The sequence below is a fragment of the Mycteria americana genome, chromosome 1, assembly GCF_035582795.1.
Source record: "Mycteria americana isolate JAX WOST 10 ecotype Jacksonville Zoo and Gardens chromosome 1, USCA_MyAme_1.0, whole genome shotgun sequence".
NCBI lineage: Eukaryota > Metazoa > Chordata > Aves > Ciconiiformes > Ciconiidae > Mycteria > Mycteria americana.
In genome coordinates, this window is record NC_134365.1 from 104,074,938 (window position 1) to 104,092,820 (window position 17,883).

Genomic DNA, 17,883 nt, shown 5'->3' on the forward strand with positions numbered 1-17,883 from the left:
AAGTTGATTTGCCAAGGCTTCCAGGTGACCTGAGAAGTTAATAAACGTGATGTTGATCCTAATATCACTGGAGGATGGGAGTTGTCAAACTTGGTTTTGTTCATGAGATTACAGCTTCAGTTGACAAACTGCTGAAATAGTATCCTTAGACTCTTTAAGGCATCTGACTTGGTGCTGATGCTCCAATTAAAATATTTGGAAGAGTAACGGCAGTGGGCTAAAAATCGACATATGGAGGGATATAAAAAGACCAGATGTGAAAAATCATTTTCTACTTGATGTATTTGAAGAAAATTAAAAGGACCTATTTTTGAATTGATTTATTTAGTATCTTCACAAATAATTTGAAAGAGGACAAAACTGTAGCATGTGAAGTTTGCAGATGACTAGAGTGAAAAGTATGGGAATCATCATGTAGGTGACAATACTAAAATCAGACTAAGTTGCCAGTCAGCTGAACATGAGCTGCCAAAGCAAACTGGTGGCTCGGAGAGAAAATGTGATTCTCGGACGTATAAATAACAAAGTACATGTAACCAAAGTTCATCCACAGAATACTAGAGTACTGAGTCTAGTTGCGGTGTCCACGATTTATTATGAAAAAGATGCTGACAAACTAAAAAGGGCTCTGAGAAGAGCTCTAGAACAATTTGATGTCTGGAAAACCTCCCTCAGAGAATAAAATAAAGTAGCTCAATAGCGTTTAGTTTGTCCAAGAGAAGGTTTCGAAATGACAGGGTTACAGTTTGAGGAATGACTCTGCCTCAAGGTATATAACTGCAAGGGAAATGAGAGTTAAGTGGTTCATGTCATAGTAGACTTGTGACTTGATGGGGATATTTGAACCCGAGGGCTTTGTAATCTGTCCCACATAGATGTAGGTTGATCCCACAGCTGAGAGATGAGGCTTGCCAAATCAGAGTAGTAAGCCTAATTTTAAGTAGTGAATTTAGTAGTAGTTACATGGAAAAGTCTTATTTACAAATGTGGTACATTTTCCATTGCTTGACGGTTTTTAATCAAAGCTTGTATCTTTTGGTCAGGTGTTAAAGGCTTGACACAGGTCTCCCTTGGTGAAATTTCATAATCTAGGTTATGCAGGAGGCCAGCTTCAGTAATCGTAAGGGTATGTATGGCAAGTAGGGCAACTGGTATATATAGAAAAATATTACTCAAAAGGTCTGAATTTTTAGTAGTCATCTTTTTAATTACCACTTGAAAGCCAGAACAGAGAAGAAACCAATACTAGCTAACCTATCGCTCTTTGTAGATGTATAATAAAAGTTTCATAACTGCTGTTGGTCTGTGGATGTGGTTTGAGAATCCCTGTAATGTGCTGAAACTTCATGGAGATTTTGGTCTTGCACATCTATATTTGATAGTATTATTAGACTCGTGGTTTTCCGCTCATTCACATTCTTCAGGGAGACTCTTGCACAGATGGATTTTAAAGTACTAGGTGATGAGATACTTGTTAGCAATCTGTCTATTTCTCTGTTGAAGTATCCTTCTGGAAGGTCACCAGTGAATGTGTCACTGCGTTGGCACTAAGTAAAATTGGAAAGAAGTCATGACATCAAAACCAAATGAGGTGTTAACTTCCCAGAGAGGAGCACTAGTTTTGTTCAGAGAGAAATAAAAGGCAAGGGTCAGGAACTGGCATTACACCCCAGAATGCTGAAATAAAGAAACTAGCAAGAAAGGAAACCTAAAAATGACATTAGCCTAAGTGAGGACTCCAGCGGAGAGTGAATTGTATCAACAGTGCCAAAAAACACATCGTCTTGAGGAAAACTATTTAGAAAATATTGGGAAGGAGACGTCACAAGTGATGTCATGAAACCTGGATAGATAGATAGATATATGCATAGGTCAGGCTTAGTTTATTAGCATTTATGTCACTAAAGCCAGATGTAGAAGCTTTTTGCCTCTGGGCACCCTGGAGCATCTTTCATGTTAGGCATTGCTTATTCTCTTACCATTACAAGTCATCGTATTAAATGGCTAAATGGTTTCTGAGTTAATCTGAAGAGAAGACCAGTTAAAAACAAATAATGTTAGCATAATGTGGTAGCAAAGAGGGTTTGACTATTCAGGGAGTCATCTGTCCCTGAAGAGAAAGAGAGATGGCAAAATGGTAGAGCACTTGCCTATCTGGTAACATCTGGACTGCATGAGAAGTAAATGCTGGAGCTGCTGCATTGGAAGAGGCTTTGCTTCTAAGCAGTGGGAGAAGGAGGGAGGGTTGACATCCAGAAGTGCTGTCACAGTGCTGTCTGACTTGAGCTTTAGGCAGCTATCCCTGTTCCTTAAGAGACTGCCCATTAATTTCCCCCTTCCCAAACAGCAATCAGCAGCCAGTACCTTCTTGTAAGAGGAACCTAAAATGTCACAGCGGTTACTTTTAGTTTGGTGAGCTCTGCGTCTGGTCAGTCTCATCAAAACTTGTATGTTTGTGCTTTATTGCACTTGCATGCTGCCTGTAGCTTATTTTTTTTTCTGACACAACACATTCATAATCTGCTGTGTGCATAACATGGGTGGGGTAGATTAATAAAGGAAGAAGGGGATGGGCTTTTAATTTGCAAGTTCTGAGGGATTGTTATGAAGGACGAGGATGGAGGAAGCAGACTTCTCACGCCATACGGAGATGCCGTGAGGGCCTTTTGAAGATGTGATTGTTTGTAATTGTCTTGTTCTGTTTTTAGAGGCAGTTGGAAAAGATCTCGCAAACTGTGTACTTAAATTTGCTCAATTAAATTAATTTTTTTCTTGACTGTAATTCCTCATGTATATTAACTAACCTGAGTTTGAGTACTTCTGCTTATATTGTGAGCAGCAATGCAGAATGTGAATATTTGTCTCCCCCATAAGAATCTCTAAGCTCTTCTCTGTAAGTGTAATGATTAAAAACTTGGACCACAAATCTGCTTCTGATTCAGACACCACCTGTCCAAGTATTACAGAAAGGTCAAAACGGATTTTCGGCAGGAGCAGAACAGAAAGCGTTAGAAAATCACACAAAGAAAGGTTTGTGCAGAAGATACAGAACGGGATCTTTTGTAACTTGAGTTTAATCTTGATTATTTAAAGAGGAGGAGTGATGCTAATCAGGTTAGGCATCCTGGCAAGACAATAGGGAAGAGCAGCAAGACAATCGAGGAGAAGAGATCCCTCTGCCTTCGCTGAAGATTAACCCATCCATGTTGGATGCACTAATATGTAAGGGAAAAGGGAATGTCTGGCAGAAATAGTAGCAGGAAGGCATTAGATTACGTATTTGAGAAGTAGTTGAGAGGCTTGGTTTCTAGTCTTAATTTTGACAGTGTCTTTATTACTCAGCATTATTTAATATTTCCATGCCTCTTTTTAATTTAATCTATAAAATGAAAGTAATATCTGCCTAAATATGTAAACAAGTGTTTGTGACAATTTGTAAATGACTGCCTGTATAGTTAAGAAGTCCACGGAAGCAGGTTGGCAGGGCAGAGGTGTTTTCTGTATTCCTAGGATTATGCTTTGCTCTTTCACTTCTTAAAAGTGAGTACAAAGTAGATTCAAAACTCGGGTTAGTGGAGCCCTGTTGCTGGGTATGTAATGTAACAACAGTAGTTTGTGAAGCATAGAGTTGAAAACTCATGAGATTCATTTTCCTAATCTAGCAAGTGCTGAAACACTCTCTGAGAGCTGGCTGGCTGATCTAGCAAAGCCATGTGGGTGGTTAAGCACAAGCCTAACTTTAGATGTGCTGAACTGGAGATAGCATGCTCAGTACCTGCCATGGCAAAGCACTCCAAAAATGCACCACTCCGGAAAAGGTTACGGCAAGGATGAAACTCTATGGAGCCAAACTTTAATAATATGGACGTAGCGCAAATTGAGGGGAGTGGGGGTGGCAATCCCTGTTTCATGGTGAGCTTGTATACGCTACCAGTCTGTTGTTTTCAGTTCTTAGTAAAAGCACAAGAATTTGGTGGTGTAATACCATGTAGCTACCAGGTCAACATTTATAACTATTTACTTGCAGAGATTGTCCTGTAGGAAAAAAAATATATATAAACCCCCTTAGAATACAGTTCTTGGAATCTAGCCACTAATGATAGGATAGCATGGGCATATAAAAAAATTAAGAATGGGTAATTTTTAGCATAAATACTAAATGTCTTATGTATTTTCCAAGAATTAATTTTAATTGTGAATGCCATAGCTTAATAATTGTGCTCACTGCATCTCTGAATATAAACTCATATGGACAATGTGGGATTACGTTGCAACGTAAGAATATGTGTGGCATAATTACATTAGCTTCACCATGGTTTTTTTTTTTTAACAGGGAGTGTAGGGTTGTGTGCAGGCCTATGAACTTTACTATTTTATTTTCCTCTTCAGAGAATTTGTGGGGAATATACTGTGCTGTGCTCCAAAATTTGAGATTAGTGACTGTTACTTGATTGATGCAACGATGAGAGGGGGGGAAAGCCCTAAAAATTGTGGGGGGTTGGTGGTGGGAAGTGATAAGCTGCATCGTTTGAGCCCAATGAGCAATAACCAGCCTGTTCTCCAGTCCCAAGTACTGAGCGTGGTACCATCTACTGTGTCTGTGGTGTTTTGGCTGTATAAGGCAATCTTGACTCTTTGGGAAAACAAAAACAATTTTATCCTAAACAATCCAAAGGGCCTGTTTTGAGCAAAGCGAGCTTTTATGCTGTAAACTTCATTCATTCAGCACGAGTCATTTGGTTTCAGTCAAAGATCCATTTAAAACTGGGCCCTGGCTAAGGGTAGAGGAGGTTCACAAAAAGTAGCTTCAGTGGTGAAGTAAGCCGCAGTGGTGTGTGCTTGCTTGTTCCTGCCTGTTCAGTGGCATTCATTGCCCCTTCCTTTGTGCTGGTACAAATCACTGCACTGTAAACTGGATCACGGGCTGAGTTTTTCCTGATGGAAACTTCTGCTCCCCCCTTGATTTTATCCAAGACCATGGCCCTACTAGAGCCCTGCTCGGCTGAGTTAAGAGTGGGAGGGGATAGCTGAGGTTGAGAAGGAAGGCGTGGAAATTTCTAAAGCTGGTTCTGCTGACAAAGTCAGCATGTTGAGGAACTACACCCTAAAGCAAAAGGTTCAGGAATGTAGAAACGCTAGAATATAAACCATGTAAAGGGTGTGGGGAGTTGCTTCCAGGTTTAGGTTTATTTTATGCTGGAAAGTAAAGTTTTGATGCCTTTTTTTTTTTTTTTTTTTTACTTGTTGATTTTTAGATGCTTATCTGCTGAATTGCATTCTTTCGGGTTTGGTATGTACGCTATGGAATTTCACAGAATCACAGAATCGTATAGGTTGGAAAAGACCTTTAAGGTCATCGAGTCCAACCATCATAGCAATCTGTCCAAGCCTGGCTACCTAGAAGAAAGTAATACAGGCATATATTTTGAATACAGACAAGAAGTAAGAAAGTGAAAAAAGTTTGGGAAAAAACATGATGTGAAGGGAAGAATATGAGCAAAACAAAGTGATAAAAGAATAGGATGCTGGTGATCTGTGCTGGCAATACTTAACAAAAGCAAGAATCTCATTTGTGATCTGCAGACCAGTTCCATAAAGAGTGATATCCTGAAGCCAGGAAGAACGTCTGGTGGAGATCGACCTCATTATTCCACTCTTAAGTACACGGATTTCCTGTTCATGTCAAGTGTATCAGCATCAGGAAAAGCTATGCAGATCTGAGAGGTGGTTTTTTAAAAAAACAACTAGGAGGGAGAAAATAGGTTACGTACTGAGAAGCACTTTTATTAGTGTGCCAGATTGCCCAGAAGTGATTGTGACATCTCCTTCATGAAACACATTAACAGCAGAAGAATTAATGGGATAGAATATTAATTCATCTGCTCTGCCTTACAGGGAGGCAAAGAACAGCCAAGACTCTGTCTAATGCTCTCCCTGAAAAAGCATCTTTGTGTTTATGAATGCATTATGAAAGATTACCTGAGGTGATCTGAAAGTACATGGTTTTCAACTTGAAGAGGATCTATAAAAGAGAGGAAGGAGCTTTCCTTTTGATGTATCTGAAAAGATCTGAAAGATCTTAAAAAAACTTAATTGCAGGATAGTTCCGTTCTCATTTTTGTTCAGGGAATGTTGTCTCTGAGCAGCTGAGAGGGAAACTAACGTTTAGTCAGACTGGCTTTTGTATTTTGTGTGTATATCAACATATATTTAACTTGGATGCCTAATCTGCAATAGGAAGAAAACCTTTCTTTTCAGAAGTCTTACTCAGACGTGCTTACCTGTGGTTAACAGTCAGTAGCGGTAGGAGTATCGCTACGTCTAAATTCATTCTCCAAATCCTGGCAGAATTTCACCAAAATGCAAATAATTATTTTTTATTTTTATTTAAACAGCTTTCAATTAATCTCTTCATACAAATTCAGAAATAAGGGCTTGTGCATTTGTCAATAGCAAAGCTAAATTTCTAAAATTGATGAAGAAGGGTGTTTGAAGTGATTATGACTTCATTGCAATACTGAGCATTTCTCACATGATATATTGGTATGAAGTTATTTTTCTTCAGCTTATGATACGCAATGCAGGAAGTGATGTCTGTCATTAATATCCTCTAATGTTTTCCTTGATATGTTTTTGCTTTTAAGTTGCATGTAGCATAAAGGTTTTGATTAAAATGTTCTCTGCTGGATTGTGCTTAAGGATCGTTTTAAGAATGGGGGGGGGAGGGGGGAATGGTTCCCTTCATTCCAAAGATGGGCTCAGAAGAAAATTTTGACCAAGGTAAATTGACAATAAGGACATACATGTTTGGACTTCTGGCTTTTAAAATGGAACAGTGGGCGTTGCCTTGGTAAAAAAAATATGCCTGTTGTCTCCATTCTAAAATTTCTTCTGAATTTGCCTGCAAACCCCCATTAGGTATGTTCAGTGAAGATCTGTTAAATGTGGTAGCTGCGATTTGTGATGATTCCATCTGCCTTGAGTGTGTTCCACTCGATCACAGTCCTCAGTATAAGGACTGGGGGTACCTTCTAGCTGCCAGGTGTGCCAGATAGTGCTATGGCAATGAGAATGAGTGCTGCTGTAGTAGATGATGGATCAACTACAGTATCATTTTTCCAGCAGAAAATAATACATATGCACAGAAAGCTTGGGTGTTTTTCATCTGGGAGAGCTGAAATGCTGTGTGCCATTTCTGAATGCTTGAGTTTGAAAACCTGTGTATGAGGTGAAACAGACGTTTTGCTTCCATCTTCAGCTTTTTGGGGCAGGCTTTTTCAGTTGCAATATGTGCAGAATGTGGGCTATGGTTTGGAAAATATGTTCTTCTGCCCTTTTAAGTTAATGCTCTCTTGTGTTTAAATTAGATGATATTGTGTTGGCTCTCAGGTAGACTTGAATAATGCAAGTCCTCGGTGTTACAAAAAATCTTTCTTTTTCAGTTCTGAAAACAAAGGGAGTGAAGCCATAAATTTAAAGAGCAACCAAAAGGAAAGCACAACTCTGCCTGCACTTCTGAAGGTATGATTTTCATTTACTAATATTTAATTGAGCTAAAGCCTGCCACCTCTGCTTTTGACTACTTGCTAGTGTTCTGATGTTGGATGTATTCTTGCACTGCGATGTAGCACCTCGTTGCCATATTCTGGGTTAGGGTCCATTATGCCAGGGTACTAATACAGAATACTAGGGTACTAATGCAGAAGACAGAAAAACTATCTATGCTTCACATTCTTAAAACAAAATTCATGTCTTTACTTACATTAAAGAAGTGGCAGTCTAGTGCTAATTCTACATGCAGTTAGCCAGTGAAGAAGGAAGCTAGTATTTTTATCAAATGATGGTTTCAGGCATTCCTGTAAAGCACCATTTCTATATAATCTGTGAGTATCTAACCAGCAAGTGTTTGCCTGCCCGAAGGTCTGCTGGTTGCCAACCAAAGCACTGTAAGATCTTTCTGCTGAAATTCATATGCATGTTGGCCATTCTTCACCAGTGTTATCCATGTTAATCATGCTTGTCCTGTCCTGTAAGCATTTTACTGCAAAAAAAGGACATGCTTCTCTGTAATCAGGGCTTTCTCCTATGTCACTTGACACAAAGTGGTGGTTGCCTATAAAGTTGTGTTTAGATTTAGTCAAATATCATAAAAAATTATGTACGGGACAGGGCCTGGTGATAACAGCCGTCTTTCCTGCTGTCACATCATGCCCTGCACAGAGCTGTTTTAGTGATTCATTCACGAAGCACTTTTGCTTGGTTTTTTTGTTCCTTTTCCTAGTCATTTTAGTTTAATGCAGATACTATTGCGGATACTTCCCGAAAAGGGCCTTGACTAGTCTGCCAGATTTATTTTGGATGCAGTAGGCTGCTTAACACACTGAATCTGAGATTTCTATCCTGTGTTGCATTTATTGAGCACTAATAGTGTATGGAGAAGGAAGCGGTCTTCTTCCTGTATGGCCTACAGTCTCTGTCTAGTTGCACCTTCAGTGTCTAGGGGTCGTTTGTCTGGGCTTTGCCAAAGGTGAATAGACATTGCAGTTGCCTCTACAAAGACCTCATTCAGTCCAACAGGGTTATTAGCTGAAGAACAATTCCGTGTTGAATGTCATTTATCTACATCAAGGTGGGAAACAATGTGGTGATGTTTATTCAGAAGCCCTGTGGATTCAAGCCAACTCTATCAGTTCTGAGCTCCTGGAAAATGCCACTGAATGCCTTTCTGTTACCATAAATCATGGACTATTGATTTTATGCCTTGAAATGCAGGCAGAAAGGATTCTGATAAACCAGTAGAGATTCTACTACAATAGAAGCAAATTTTCTGCATTTAAAAAAAAAAATATTTTTCTATGTTAGATCAGTGAAAAATTCTAAAACAGATTTTCCTTTTGAAGAAGGTTTTGACTGAGGAAGGGGAATCATTTAGCATATGTGCACAGGACTTCAACACCAGGAATTGCTTAAAAGGAAGTATGAAGAGGTCTAGGTCTCAAGGAACAAGCTGGGATGCGTAGGTGGAGCAAAGGGAGCATAGCAGGTTTAAGTTACCTAAGAGTGTTTCTTTCTGGCCAAAAACTAAATCTCATTTATTTTTTTAATTTAAAAAAGCCCGAATTCAGGATCTTTCCTGCTGAATCTAAATTCGTTGCAGTAAAGTCTTCTACTCAGAAATTGTGTTTTTGTAATACTGTACTAAAAGTTGGTGCCAATATTGATGCTGTAAAGTTTTGTTCCAAATATCTGATCTGTTTTCTTTGTCTTGCCATAACTTTTTATTTAATTATATTGTCTTTGACCTATGTTTAGAAGTCTGAAGTGTTACAGTGTACGTTATGTTATCTTTGAAATAATACCTGGTGTTTGTATAGCCTTTATAAGAAAGGTGCGGTTTTCGTATTATTAGAATGTGCTGGCTGTTCAGCTGTACTGAGAGCTTCCTGTCTAACTTACTTCCCTCCTTCTTAAGCTGATCAAAAATCTTCTAATACACTTGAACAGTTTCATATGCATAGTAATGAGTACTTTTAGCACTGTGATTTTATCTCTTATTGCATTGAAATTACAACTAGATAGTAAAAAATGATTCAGAGGAGGTGGAGAAAGTACTTATTTTCTACTGCTGCCCCCCCCCCCTTCTTTTTGTGAAGAAAATTTTTTTTTTTTTCCTATCACTGATCCCTCCCGCACACACTTGTATTTTGATAACACCACACTGTCCGATGCCTGACACTGGCCAAAATAAGCTGTCATGTGCAAAGATCACTAGAAAGCAGCTGAACAGTTGGGGACAACTGAGACTGTCTCATTTGAAAAGGATAATGTATGGTATTGAAAGACATTCCAGTTTTATTCATTGAGTCATCAAGGTTACTATGGGCTGAAAAAAAATAATGTTTTGTTATGGAAAGGGTACTTTGTGAGGAATGTCTAAATCTATCTACCTACATGGATCCAGTTTGGACAGGTTTCCATACACGTCCACATCTCTGAACTGTGCTTCTACCTAGTCATTTCAGGTGGATGGTGACTAAAAGTTGAAACCATATTGTGTGTGTCTGTCACCAAGTTAATGAGCTATCATGTTTCTGCTGTAATTTTGTATATTCATTGGCTGTCTCAACAGGAGACCAGGGGCAAAATAGTGGGGGAACTGTAAGTCTCTGATTTAGCAGCAGAGGTTGGACATCTAAATTATAGCTGACTGGACAAGTGGAGCTGGGAAACGTGCTGACATACAGTAGCTCTTTGGCTCTTCTGAGCACTTTAGTTACCAGCTCAGTACTTTACCCCAGCTATTTTTTTCCCTGCAATGAAATATTAGGCTCACAGAGGGAGGAAAAGGTATTTTAATACTCACCTTATGAAAATATGAAGCCTAATCTTTCTTTGCCAAAGTGACTTTATCAATCATCATTTGATAACTTTTGAGAAAATATTACTGAAATACATTTGCCATGTCTATTAAGTCATTGCCAGAAAGTACACCACCACCCACCACTATTTATTTACAGATTATTTTGCTTCTGTTTCTTTGAATTAGAGCTGTAAACAGTGCTCTTTCTGAGTAAATGATCCATTTGAGTGATGTGATTGTTGAACAGATGGTTGTGTGGATGTAAACAGTTCTTGAACTTCATGTTTAGTGTTCTAAGTATCTGCATTACATAGTGTCCAGTACATGTTAGTATATCATTAACCTCACGTTTAGCACTACAGGGACTTTGTTTTTAAAAGGAATATTGCAACAGTGCTTCCTGCAGAAGTATGTTTCATGTACTTTGCTTTTCGTAATGCCTTTAAAACAGAAGTTTACAACTGGGACGTAGGTGTTAGTTGGATTGTGTGGAACAGCTATGAAATAAGCTAATACTGCTACTGTAGCGAGCCACGTGCTGGAGAATGTCATGTTAGTACAGAATAGAAGAAATCACACAACACTCTTGTTGGACGTGCTGGTGCTGCAAGTCTAACCTGGCTCCTACCTGTATCACGTAGTATTAAGTAGTAGCAGTGGTGATAGGTCCTTGGGTTAATTTCAGTAGTAGTGAATGGCTCAGGTCCCAGGCTTGCCCTGTCTGAGCTTTTCATCCAACTGAAGGCTTTGTATGACAGTGTAGGCAAATTCACTTGCCTGCTGCTGATAATCCCCAGATATCCATCCTGTAGCGGTGCATAGAGGAAGTAGCACATTCTCCCATAACTGATTAGGAAGGAATTCTTAAGCATCTCAGCACAGGAATTACTATGTGAGCTCTGTCAGGCAAATGCAAAAGTTAGAAAAAGTAGGTACAAGTATGATATACCAATGTATAATTTAGACTTCAGTATTTCAATAGCATTGAATATTTTATAATTTGGCCCATAGGCTCAAGCCTGGGGGCTAGTCGCCTGGATTAACCAGAGGCAGTCTCAACCTTCATAGAAAACACAGGGGCAGAAAGTACTGGAAAGATTATCTAGTCCACTCCTCTGCCCCAAGGCGAGATCTCTGTATCTATGTCATACCTGATAGAAGGTTGTCTAACTTGTTCTCAAAGACCCCCAGGGATGGAGATCTCTAAGATCTCTGCAACTTCACCAGACAACTGTTCTACTGATTTCATAGACTTTATAATTAGAAAGTCTTTTTCTTAACATCCCATCTAAAGCTTCCTTGCTACAAATTAAACCTGTTGCTAATTGTCTTCTGACGAGTACTCCTGTATACTGTGGACATGGAGAAGAGATTTTTCTGCAGCCCTGCTTTCTCACATGAATTTAATTTCAAGGTAACATAAAGATGGCTGTATTTAAACGGTAGACACGGTATTAAAATTTGATGGCAAGGACTGCAATTATGTGATAAGATGGAGCCAGATTCTTTTTGGAGTTGCAACAAATAGGACAAGAGGCAATGGGTGCAAGTTGGAACATGGGAAATTCCAGTCACCTGTAAGAATTTTTTTCTTCTTTTTTTTTTCCCCCTTTTCCCCCCTTTACCGTAAGAGTGGTCAGATGTTGGAACAGGTTGTCCAAAGAAGTTGCAGAATCTTTATCCTTGGAAATACTCAAAACGCAGCTGGATGAAGCCCTGCTCTAACTGGAGCTGCTTTGAGCAGGAGCTTAGAATACGTGACCTCCCCAGCCACATTCCTTTCAGCCTAATTTGTTCTGTAGTTCTCTGTCACATCATTTTTCATCTGGTGTGTGAATTCACCTAAGTTTTAAAAAAACTCCCATGAACTTGCTGAATATATGTAGCTGTTTTTACTCAATGTCCCTAATTCTGACTTTATAATTAGTTTTAAGTTCTACAAAAAGTTAGAAATCAAAATTAAGCCCAGTGTTTTAATTAGCCACATACTTTTCCATATAGCATGGGGTTTTATTCATATTGTTACAGTTTTATTCTATATTATCTTTATTTCATATGTATGTTATCTAAGTAATGTCTGCTCAGCCTGTGTGTGAATGCCTGCTGAATGCCCGTGTCTTAGACCTAGTAATTAGAAATAAGAGAGGGATTCATTGTCTTTTGGGAGGCAAGAGAGGTGGACCATTACTGTCAACCACAAATTTTGAAAAACCTGAGAGGTACTTTTAAAAACTGTTGCTGTTGCTGCCCACAACAATGAATGTAAGACAAAACCAAAATGTTTTTGGAGTTTGTATGATCAAGATTTCTGTTGCAGAACCTGAAAGCAATCTTTTTCCCTTCGGCAATGTTGTAGACTTTTGTTGAAATGGAATTTTATAGGCGAGTACATAGCCCCTTCTGGTTTCCCAGGACACTTTGTTAAATTAATGGTGTTAACAGCTGTATGTGTTCAGGAAGACATTTCAAGATCATCCTATCTAAAGTCCTGGTAAATTCCTTTGTCATACTGAAGATTTTTAGAAAGGATGATCCTGAAATGTGCTTCCCTCTCTACTACTTTAGTTCTTCAAAGAAGGGATCTTGAGCAGGGAACTTTGTTTCAGGATGGGTGAAAAGAAAGATGGGCTTAAACCTTGTGCAGTTTGGCACAGAAAACCACCGAGGAGACAGATGAGAAGCAGAAGTGTGGTGCCAGGTGCTATAACCTGCCAACAGAATATAAGTACGGGTAGAAATCACACAGTCTCACCCCGTTCCCAGTGTACTGTCTGCTTGTGCACACCTTCTGCATTGATAAGGTGAATTTCACCTTTATTTTTAAATTTATTTTCAAATGTCAGGGAATCATCAAGTAAAACAGAATAAAAATGATTTCATGTTTGTGAAAACATTTTCACTAAAAGCCAATGGAAGTGTGGGAGATGTGGGAGAAGTGTGGGAATACTGGGAGAATTTAGAGGAAAGAACAGAAATAAGACAGACAATTTAATTCTGTTCTCCCTGGCTCCATACTAGACCTCGTAGTAATAAGGCAATGGTTACATACTGAGAAGTGAGTACTAATTCTTAATCTTTAATCAGAGCTTTACAATAATTTCAGGAGAAAATTCAGAAGGGACAAATTTTGAAGTAACTCTGCAAATGGTGTAAACAGAATTTTTTAAATTATAAAGTTCACTTGTTATTCTAGAGACTTTCACTGAGTTTACAATTTCCTATGAAGGTGACCTAGCAGAAACTTTATTTCAAATTGTACTTCCTTTTTCTCTACCTTTTCATTTGAAGTGTTCACCTTTACCACCTTGTTTTTCGTTCTCTTGTCAGGGAAGGTGAGTCTGGATACTTCCTCAGATCTTAAGAGAACACTAGAGTTTCAGAGAATGTTTGTTTCATCTTTGCTTTCCCCATCTGACAAATTAAATCTACATTAAAGACTCCTTGGCGTTTCAAGAATTCAAATGGATAAACAAATTTTTAAAGTCCTAGTGCTGAACTTTCAACAGAGGCAGTTGTCTTTCCAAATGTTAAATAGTCATTGAATGTAAATTGGTTTATTTATAAAAATGCAAAACTGATACAGTTTAACTGAAAGTCCCTTCCTGCTGTTTAACTTTTACTCCTGATTATGAAGATGCCATGATTTCATTAGTTTTCTAGTTACTCTTGTCTTCCAGGGTTGTCATGACCTGATTTTTTCATGTCAAAACAAGCAGAGAAAGGAGCATGTGCAAGGAAAACTTCACAGTATAAAAAAGCCAAAATATTCAGAGCTTCAAAGCATCAGTTATTTGTAGAGATACAGAACTCATCTTTCGCTTAAATCCCTCAAAACTCCAAGGCTGTCTTTGTTAATCTTTGGGTTTTTTGCTTTTTCTGATTATTTAAAAGGTATTATTTAGTTAAGACTCAACAGTTTTTGACAATGGTGGAACTCCCTTGTGTCATCTCTATCACCACTCTAATTACTGGCATAAATAGGAAAAACCCACTTTGACCGCGTGGTTTTTAAATCAATTTTTCTCATGAACACTAGCAACAGTGGACTTCTAGGAGTTCTCTGCTTATCATGTATTTCACTGTCTGATAGTACTTTTTCCTGAATTTTTCTTAATACTATGCCAATTTTCTTAAACAAGTCTTGTTCCTAATCTATGTCTCACTGTGTCTGGTTCTTTTTCATTAGGTTTCCATATGTATTGCCTCCCATTGGGTGAGCTGCTTTTCCTCACAGTAGCTGAAAAAACAAAAGCTTATTTCATGTGTGGATTTAATGTACCTCAGTGTGTCCCACTCATTGCAAACAAGTGGGAGGTTACACCAAAGATGCTTTAGCCTCTCAGAGGAGGTAAATCTGCTGAAAACCATGCAGTAGTGACTCATTGTGGGGATGTACTAGTCTGCCAGCAACTCAAGCTATTTCACAGTGGGTTTTGTTTAGCATACAAAATTTACATACTGTGTCACTGTTCAAATTGAATGAGATGCTCATAATTGTTAAATGAAATGCAGCCACCTTAGCTATGTTGAAAGGTCAAAGCTAAGGCTAGGAACATGGTTAATTTTCCAGTATTAGAGGTAGCAATGCCTAAATACGCTACTTTGTGCACCCAGCACTATAATCTGAAACTCTTGAACTATTTCTACATGCTAGCAAACAGAAATTCTGGAGTAGTGCTGTGACCGTTTCTCAGATGAGTAAATTGGGATGTTGGGGTTAAATGGCTTGTTGAAGGCCCCTGGGGTGAATCAATGGTGATCCTAAAATCCTGATGGCTGGCTGTCTTCTCTCACAACTGCAGGTGAGATGGGGTGGTTAAAGTGCACGAGGATATCCATGCAATACGCAGAACGTCCTCCCTCAGCAGCTCCCAGCGCAGCAGGACAGACAGTCTGTGAGAGGTCTCCACGTGTCTGCCTGGAGTTTGTGCTTCCTAATGAGCGTTCGTTCATGGGGAGTGAATTCTGAAATGTCTGGCTGTTGTGGCTGGAAGCTAATTCTTTGTTCCCAGAGATCTGTTTTAATGCTGTTAATGTTTTCATTTCATTCACTTGTTAGGGCAATAAAAGAGATTGTATTCTTGGCAGATGGACGTATCCCCTGCCGAATGAGAACCTCTGGCAATTTGAACTTTTGCCACCCGACTGCTGAGAGATGGCGGCTACCAGGGCGGCTGTTCCAGCTGGTACGGGAGGCGAGGCAAACCTGGCAAAGCAATCCCTCTTCAGGGTGCTGTTGTGCTGCTGGAGCTGCTCTCTGCACTTCACAGTGGGGGGGCTCTTCGCGCTGGTAGCAAGCCCTGTGCCTGACTGCGTAGGTGCAATTAGGCTTTGGGCGTATGTCTGTGCTGCAGTCAGGAGTGGATTACAGCCTGGAAAACGTACCTAGTCTACTGTTGAATAAATTAGCTCAGATAAGAATCACGCTTGAGACATGACATCGTGGGCTTGTCTTCCGAGTCCCGGCTGCCAAGCTTCTCTGCAGTGGTTGCTCCAGCAAGGTGAGACCGCACTACCTGACTACACAGTAAATACAGCTTCAGTTATTGCTGCAGTCTCTTCAGTCACCTGATTTAAGTCTTAATCTTGTTTCATGCTCTGCTGAGCTTCCCCTCTGCACCAGCCTCATTGCATGTGAGGTCGCAGGACCATAGGATAATTCAGGTTGAAGGGACCCCAGGATGTCATCTAGCCCAACCTCCTGCTTAAAGCACGCTCAGCTATAAGGTCAGGCCAGGTAACCCAGGGCTTGCCCAGTGAAAATTTGAGTAACAAGTTGCTAAAGGAGTAAAAGCTAATTAAAGCTTTATGAAGCGTGTCACAAGCAGGAAAGCTCACGGAGAGTAGGGAAGGGGAGGCAAGGGGAAGACTGATGACAGTGTATACAAAAGGAGCAGAAAGACAACACTACAGCAGGAAAACTTTTTTCCTTGCATCAGCCATCAGCAAGGATCTCAAAGGGGATCTGGCAGGTAGGTTTTCATCCAAAAACTGTTGTTTGCATGGTAAACCCGAGAAACTGTTCAGACTGCTGTGATGCTGGAAGAGGATTTTTTTTTTTTTTTTTTTTTTAACCGATGACATGAAGTGTAACTAATACGAGAATCACTGGTATTCTTCCAGCGTTGTGAATATCAAACTGCTCAAGCCTAGTTGCAACACAGATGCAACTGCTCTGTCGAGGTCAACTAAATGCCCTGTCTGTTGAAAACTGGTGGGATATACCAAGGAAGGGATTACTTTGCGTATACCCTATACCCTTCTCTTTTTTTCCTGAGCAGTTGCTGGGGGGCTTCTATCAGACACAAGCTCAGAGAGAGGCATGGGAAATAATAAATGAAAGTTACCGTGATGTTGCCTCGTGGAATTGCCATCATACTGCAGCGTTCGTCAGGTGCCTGTGCTTGAAGGCTCCTGCTGTGCTACAGGCTTACTGGCTTTACAGATCACGTGCTTCCGTCTCAGTAATTTGAATATGGCATTATCTTAAAATACAAACTTCAAAATCTGTAGCAGGAACAGTTTTGTTTGTATAACGCCTAAACAGTGGTTCAAACTTCGATTTGAGATTTTATGGGCAAATTATAAAATACCAATAGCTCATGCTGTCCTTTATAGCAAAGTGGAGCAGGAGGGAGAATATATGGAGAGTAGGATTGATTATATTGAAGGGAAAAAAGAAGTATTTGCATAGTTTCTGTGTTGGGACTTAATATCCATGTATATCTTCCAAGTAAGCACAGTGTAAATGTTCTCCAGGGCTTTTTTTATGCAAGACACTATTTACAGTTAAAGGTATGGAAGGACCCTTTCATATTAAAACTTCCTGTTCTTTTGATTTACCAAAAGTTAAGTAAGGAAAGGAAGATTAAAGAGGAAGCAAAGTCTAAATAGATTTCTGTTTCTGGAAACAGAGACTACAAAACAGCTTTTCATGCAGGGCATGAATTATGCTTACAAATAAGAAGCACAGTCTTGACAAGTGTTATGTCTCAGAGCTGCTAGGGGAAGAATTTCACATGTAGCGATTTAGCCATATTTGAAGTCTCAGTTCCTAATAGGAAAAAAAACACTGGTTCTTGAATACAAATGACTTTAAAAAGCAAACAAACAAGAACAAAAAAAACATAATACTAAACTGTTAACAAGTTTTGAATGTAATATTTTCTTTTATAGTTAATGCATTTAGCTGTTAACTTCATAGATATTGTAGTAATTAATATAAATGTTTATAGCCTATAATGGTTATATCTTCAGAGAAAATAATAAGATTTGTGTGCACTTTCTGCACTGAGATACTCTTTTAAGTGAAATTTGTGTGAATTATACTAATCACAGAACAAGGGAGAAATGCCCTCCCTCACTTAAAGTTGAATCAAAAACTGGTATTGAAGAATGCTGAGGTATTAATCAAAGTGAAGAAAGAAACTATGACAGTAGAACTTTGAAGTTGACTATGGTGAATCATTCATGTATTATCAAATTTTGGAAATATTTTTTTTCTTGTTTCTGTTTTGTATTTT

At 39.1% G+C, this 17,883-nt stretch overlaps 1 protein-coding gene across 2 annotated transcripts in view; it reads left to right on the top strand.

The window, feature by feature from the left end:
- The window catches only part of CRYBG3 (crystallin beta-gamma domain containing 3), a 95,014-nt gene that overhangs the window by 8,102 nt on the left and 69,029 nt on the right, over window positions 1–17,883 (top strand). For both annotated transcript variants that reach the window (XM_075515716.1, XM_075515721.1), the window contains exon 2: window positions 7,443–7,521. In XM_075515716.1, the coding sequence (XP_075371831.1) occupies window positions 7,443–7,521 (79 nt within the window). The remainder of the gene's footprint in view (window positions 1–7,442; window positions 7,522–17,883) is intronic.